This window comes from Lutjanus erythropterus, unplaced genomic scaffold, assembly GCF_056507025.1.
Source record: "Lutjanus erythropterus isolate fLutEry1 unplaced genomic scaffold, fLutEry1.hap2 Scaffold_170, whole genome shotgun sequence".
Taxonomy (NCBI): Eukaryota; Metazoa; Chordata; class Actinopteri; order Lutjaniformes; family Lutjanidae; genus Lutjanus; species Lutjanus erythropterus.
Window position 1 is genome coordinate 217,695 of NW_028146647.1, and position 7,306 is coordinate 225,000.

Here is a 7,306-nt window from a genome sequence, read left to right on the forward strand (position 1 = left end):
AGCAGGTCAGTGAGGTGCAGCGTCCTCCTCGTCCCGTTTCTATCTGCCAATCATAATTAATAACATGTTGCAATTTGCTAAATAACGCTTATAACTGGTTATTTCTTTGTGAGCTTCAATTAACAGCTGAAGCATTAAACCTGTATAAACCTGGCTGTCACTTAAATTTTCTTAATTTTCCCACACGAGCGACCTACAGGTGTGAAAACGCCCGGAGTGATGACGGAGTGATGACATCAACACGGTGGATTGATGTACCTGCTGTATCTGCTGCTGGAGCTGCAGTTTCTGTGTGTGGTCCAGGTGGAGGGCGGAGCAGAACCGGCTCGGCAGCACTAGGACAGAAGAGGTGGTGTTGGGTTGTGGGATGGGCGTGTCTTTCAGAATAATGTTGTCACGGTGATGATTGGTGGTGTCCTGCAGGGCTCTCCTCTGCTGCAGAGCTTCATACTGTTTCCTGACTGTTCGCCGTCGCTCTGTTAGCAAACCAGCTAACGGTGCCTCAAAACTACAGACAGCAGAAAGGGACATATGAACTGTGACGCAGACAGACACCTACCAGTGCTTGGTCTATTTGAGGGGCGTGGCCTATGTGCTGACATCAGAGCACTGAACATATTGTACATCTGAGATATCCACACTGAGCAGAGGTAGTAGGTGGAGTCTAACATGGAGGTGAAGTCTAACTTGGAGGTGGAGTCTATCATGGAGGTGGAGTCTAACTTGGAGGTGGAGTCTAACATGGAGGTGGAGGTGGAGTCTAACTTGGAGGTGGAGTCTAACATGGAGGTGGAGTCTATCATGGAGGTGGAGTCTAACTTGGAGGTGGAGTCTAACATGGAGGTGGAGTCTATCTTGGAGGTGGAGTCTATCTTGGAGGTGGAGTCTATCATGGAGGTGGAGTCTATCATGGAGGTGGAGTCTAACTTGGAGGTGGAGTCTATCATGGAGGTGGAGTCTAACTTGGAGGTGGAGTCTATCATGGGGGTGGAGTCTAACTTGGAGGTGGAGTCTAATGTGGAGGTGGAGTCTAACTTGGAGGTGGAGTCTAACTTGGAGGTGGAGTCTAACTTGGAGGTGGAGTCTATCATGGGGGTGGAGTCTAACTTGGAGGTGGAGTCTAACTTGGAGGTGGAGTCTAACGTGGAGGTGGAGTCTAACATGGAGGTGGAGTCTAACGTGATGGGGGAGTCTAACGTGGAGGTGGAGTCTAACGTGGAGGTGGAGTCTAATGTGGAGGTGGAGTCTAACTTGGAGGTGGAGTCTATCATGGGGGTGGAGTCTAACTTGGAGGTGGATGTTGCCCCTCAGCTGGATTCTTCTTCATTGTTCTGTGTAAAGAAGCAGCAGAGGCAATTTCTGTTCCTCCTGACCCAAACAGTCACAGCACTTCTCTGCTGCACTGTCCCAACAGGAGGACCACTACCTGTCTCACCTGTCCCAACAGGAGGACCACTACCTGTCTCACCTGTCCCAACAGGAGGACCACTACCTGTCTCACCTGTCCTAAAGGGAGGACCACTACCTGTCTCACCTGTCCCAACAGGAGGACCACTACCTGTCTCACCTGTCCTAAAGGGAGGACCACTACCTGTCTCACCTGTCCCAACAGGAGGACCATTACCTGTCTCACCTGTCCCAACAGGAGGACCACTACCTGTCTCACCTGTCCTAAAGGGAGGACCACTACCTGTATCACCTGTCCTAAAGGGAGGACCACTACCTGTCTAACCTGTCCCAACAGGAGGACCACTACCTGTCTCACCTGTCCCAACAGGAGGACCACTACCTGTCTCACCTGTCCTAAAGGGAGGACCACTACCTGTCTCATCTGTCCCAACAGGAGGACCACTACCTGTCTCACCTGTCCCAACAGGAGGACCACTACCTGTCTCACCTGTCCTAAAGGGAGGACCACTACCTGTCTCACCTGTCCCAACAGGAGGACCAGTACCTGTCTCACCTGTCCTAAAGGGAGGACCACTACCTGTCTCACCTGTCCTAAAGGGAGGACCACTACCTGTCTCACCTGTCCCAACAGGAGGACCACTACCTGTCTCACCTGTCCTAAAGGGAGGACCACTACCTGTCTCACCTGTCCCAACAGGAGGACCACTACCTGTCTCACCTGTCCCAACAGGAGGACCACTACCTGTCTCACCTGTCCTAAAGGGAGGACCACTACCTGTCTCACCTGTCCCAACAGGCGGACCACTACCTGTCTCACCTGTCCCAACAGGAGGACCACTACCTGTCTCACCTGTCCTAAAGGGAGGACCACTACCTGTCTCACCTGTCCTAAAGGGAGGACCACTACCTGTCTCACCTGTCCCAACAGGAGGACCATTACCTGTCTCACCTGTCCCAACAGGAGGACCACTACCTGTCTCACCTGTCCTAAAGGGAGGACCACTACCTGTCTCACCTGTCCTAAAGGGAGGACCACTACCTGTCTCACCTGTCCCAACAGGAGGACCACTACCTGTCTCACCTGTCCTAAAGGGAGGACCACTACCTGTCTCACCTGTCCCAACAGGAGGACCACTACCTGTCTCACCTGTCCTAAAGGGAGGACCACTACCTGTCTCATCTGTCCCAACAGGAGGACCACTACCTGTCTCACCTGTCCCAACAGGAGGACCACTACCTGTCTCACCTGTCCTAAAGGGAGGACCACTACCTGTCTCACCTGTCCTAAAGGGAGGACGACTACCTGTCTCACCTGTCCCAACAGGAGGACCACTACCTGTCTCACCTGTCCCAACAGGAGGACCATTACCTGTCTCACCTGTCCCAACAGGAGGACCACTACCTGTCTCACCTGTCCCAACAGGAGGACCACTACCTGTCTCACCTGTCCTAAAGGGAGGACCACTACCTGTCTCACCTGTCCTAAAGGGAGGACCACTACCTGTCTCACCTGTCCCAACAGAAGGACCACTACCTGTCTCACCTGTCCCAACAGGAGGACCACTACCTGTCTCACCTGTCCTAAAGGGAGGACCACTACCTGTCTCACCTGTCCCAACAGGAGGACCATTACCTGTCTCACCTGTCCCAACAGGAGGACCACTACCTGTCTCACCTGTCCTAAAGGGAGGACCACTACCTGTCTCACCTGTCCCAACAGGAGGACCATTACCTGTCTCACCTGTCCCAACAGGAGGACCACTACCTGTCTCACCTGTCCTAAAGGGAGGACCACTACCTGTCTCACCTGTCCCAACAGGAGGACCACTACCTGTCTCACCTGTCCCAACAGGAGGACCACTACCTGTCTCACCTGTCCTAAAGGGAGGACCACTACCTGTCTCACCTGTCCCAACAGGAGGACCAGTACCTGTCTCACCTGTCCTAAAGGGAGGACCACTACCTGTCTCACCTGTCCTAAAGGGAGGACCACTACCTGTCTCACCTGTCCCAACAGGAGGACCACTACCTGTCTCACCTGTCCTAAAGGGAGGACCACTACCTGTCTCACCTGTCCCAACAGGAGGACCACTACCTGTCTCACCTGTCCTAAAGGGAGGACCACTACCTGTCTCACCTGTCCCAACAGGAGGACCACTACCTGTCTCACCTGTCCCAACAGGAGGACCACTACCTGTCTCACCTGTCCTAAAGGGAGGACCACTACCTGTCTCACCTGTCCCAACAGGCGGACCACTACCTGTCTCACCTGTCCCAACAGGAGGACCACTACCTGTCTCACCTGTCCTAAAGGGAGGACCACTACCTGTCTCACCTGTCCTAAAGGGAGGACCACTACCTGTCTCACCTGTCCCAACAGGAGGACCATTACCTGTCTCACCTGTCCCAACAGGAGGACCACTACCTGTCTCACCTGTCCTAAAGGGAGGACCACTACCTGTCTCACCTGTCCTAAAGGGAGGACCACTACCTGTCTCACCTGTCCCAACAGGAGGACCACTACCTGTCTCACCTGTCCTAAAGGGAGGACCACTACCTGTCTCACCTGTCCCAACAGGAGGACCACTACCTGTCTCACCTGTCCTAAAGGGAGGACCACTACCTGTCTCATCTGTCCCAACAGGAGGACCACTACCTGTCTCACCTGTCCCAACAGGAGGACCACTACCTGTCTCACCTGTCCTAAAGGGAGGACCACTACCTGTCTCACCTGTCCTAAAGGGAGGACGACTACCTGTCTCACCTGTCCCAACAGGAGGACCACTACCTGTCTCACCTGTCCCAACAGGAGGACCATTACCTGTCTCACCTGTCCCAACAGGAGGACCACTACCTGTCTCACCTGTCCCAACAGGAGGACCACTACCTGTCTCACCTGTCCTAAAGGGAGGACCACTACCTGTCTCACCTGTCCTAAAGGGAGGACCACTACCTGTCTCACCTGTCCCAACAGAAGGACCACTACCTGTCTCACCTGTCCCAACAGGAGGACCATTACCTGTCTCACCTGTCCCAACAGGAGGACCACTACCTGTCTCACCTGTCCTAAAGGGAGGACCACTACCTGTCTCACCTGTCCCAACAGGAGGACCACTACCTGTCTCACCTGTCCCAACAGGAGGACCACTACCTGTCTCACCTGTCCTAAAGGGAGGACCACTACCTGTCTCACCTGTCCCAACAGGAGGACCAGTACCTGTCTCACCTGTCCTAAAGGGAGGACCACTACCTGTCTCACCTGTCCTAAAGGGAGGACCACTACCTGTCTCACCTGTCCCAACAGGAGGACCACTACCTGTCTCACCTGTCCTAAAGGGAGGACCACTACCTGTCTCACCTGTCCCAACAGGAGGACCACTACCTGTCTCACCTGTCCTAAAGGGAGGACCACTACCTGTCTCACCTGTCCCAACAGGAGGACCACTACCTGTCTCACCTGTCCTAAAGGGAGGACCACTACCTGTCTCATCTGTCCCAACAGGCGGACCACTACCTGTCTCACCTGTCCCAACAGGAGGACCACTACCTGTCTCACCTGTCCTAAAGGGAGGACCACTACCTGTCTCACCTGTCCTAAAGGGAGGACCACTACCTGTCTCACCTGTCCCAACAGGAGGACCATTACCTGTCTCACCTGTCCCAACAGGAGGACCACTACCTGTCTCACCTGTCCTAAAGGGAGGACCACTACCTGTCTCACCTGTCCTAAAGGGAGGACCACTACCTGTCTCACCTGTCCCAACAGGAGGACCACTACCTGTCTCACCTGTCCTAAAGGGAGGACCACTACCTGTCTCACCTGTCCCAACAGGAGGACCACTACCTGTCTCACCTGTCCTAAAGGGAGGACCACTACCTGTCTCATCTGTCCCAACAGGAGGACCACTACCTGTCTCACCTGTCCCAACAGGAGGACCACTACCTGTCTCACCTGTCCTAAAGGGAGGACCACTACCTGTCTCACCTGTCCTAAAGGGAGGACCACTACCTGTCTCACCTGTCCCAACAGGAGGACCACTACCTGTCTCACCTGTCCTAAAGGGAGGACCACTACCTGTCTCACCTGTCCTAAAGGGAGGACCACTACCTGTCTCACCTGTCCTAAAGGGAGGACCACTACCTGTCTCATCTTGATATCAGTGCATCAATCTATTAATGCATCCGTCACGAAGGAGCTACTTTACTGACTAAAACGTCCAGTAACATGATGTCATCCTGCAGGTGTGTCTTTGTCTGTGATGACAGTTACTGGTGATGCTGAGCAGGTGGACAGGTGAGCAGTGAAGTTATCATTCTACCTGAACATGTACAAAAACAGTAAATGTACAAAATGCTGTAAATTTGTGGGAACAGTGTTGTCATGGTGACCAGCTCTGCCTACATTGTGAGAGTATTGAGTACAGTGTAGTTCAGCCACTTTACACAAGTTTTACACAAATACTGTCATAATACCGTGTACCCTTGTAAAGTGTCTGGCGGGTGTGAAGACATGGAAAAATGGAGACGGAGTTCTGGCATCAGGACTCGGTGAAGACGCTGCCGGTTTACCGTAAAGCCTGGGGGACGTTGAATTTAGGTCCAGTCTGTGACGGGGCCTCCACCTCCTGCTCCTCCTCCTGCTCCTCCTCCTGCTCCTCCTGCTGCAGCTGTACAGTGAACATGAAAGTACCTTGTTGAACAAACTGAACTAAGGAACTCAATGTTCATTGATGCTCCTGGTTTGAGATTTTCAGACAAATATGACGACTTTCACAATGAATGAAAAACGGTCAGAGAGGAATAAAGAAACCAGAACTGGAACTTATTTTCTTCAATAAATTATTCAAACCCATTATCAAAGCAATTGTCAATTAATTCAATAATCAATTAATAATTGATTAATTGTTGCAGTTCTACTTTATCTAGTTATCTAATATTTACATTTGTATATTAAGGTCACAGTAATCACTTGTCCCCAAACAGCTAAAGTGAAGGATTGAAAAATATATGTACTTATATAAGTTAGAGTTAAAAAGAAGGAAAACTTTCCCTACAGATCTTTAGAAAAATGTAAATCTGTACAGAAATTCATTTAATATTCTCATCTTGAATCAAAGTGTTTACGATAACGACTCCATCACACTTAGTCTGTTCGTCAACCCTCTGGATGTGATTTCAGTATTAAATACATAAATATATATATATACATGTATATATATACAGACATATATATATATATATATATGATGAAGTTCAGTTTTTCATTGAGTATACAGTGAAGATCTCAGGGAGGATTAACGAACTAGAAAAAGGAAATTAATTATTCAAACATTTTTCTAATTCCAGGACTCTCAGATCAAACGTCAGTTACACAAGATAAACAATAAACGTGCAGAAAATCACTGTTTACATTAAAATCTAAGGAGAAAAAACGTGTTGTTTACTGGATCAGCAGATACCGAACGTATCCAAGTCTGCTTTTTCTGTTGTTGTTGGTGTAATAATTGTCTGTCCAGTTATTTTGAGACGCTGGAAGACAACGAAGGCCCAGAATTGAAAGAACAGGCGAATCGCGTCTTATGAAAGTATGTTCAGTAGAATAAATGACGATCAGGAGAAAGGAGTGTTTTTTTTGGGACAGTTTATGGAAGTTGATCCTGCAGGAAACACGTTTGACATGATTTTGTTTGTTAGTCTGTTTCCTGCATCTTCCTTCCAGACTTATTTGTATTATTTATTTATTTATTCTTGTTTTTTCATGGAGTCCAGCTTCATATTATAAACACGGCTGACAGATTTAGAAACATCAGCTGGTAAAAGGTCAGAAATCAACTCACCGTATCAAAGAGCTCGTCCAGCAGCTCATTCACCTCCTTCTCTGAAAAACAAGAACAGG

The 7,306-nt window shown here is 50.2% G+C and overlaps 1 protein-coding gene across 1 annotated transcript in view; it reads right to left on the minus strand.

The window, feature by feature from the left end:
* The window catches only part of gon4lb (gon-4 like b), a 32,649-nt gene that overhangs the window by 15,038 nt on the left and 10,305 nt on the right, over positions 1–7,306 (minus strand). The window contains exons 12-14 of the mRNA XM_084714248.1: positions 7,248–7,288; positions 5,980–6,077; positions 259–508 (exon numbers count right to left, since the gene is read on the minus strand). Coding sequence (XP_084570374.1) covers positions 259–508; positions 5,980–6,077; positions 7,248–7,288 — 389 coding nt within the window. The remainder of the gene's footprint in view (positions 1–258; positions 509–5,979; positions 6,078–7,247; positions 7,289–7,306) is intronic.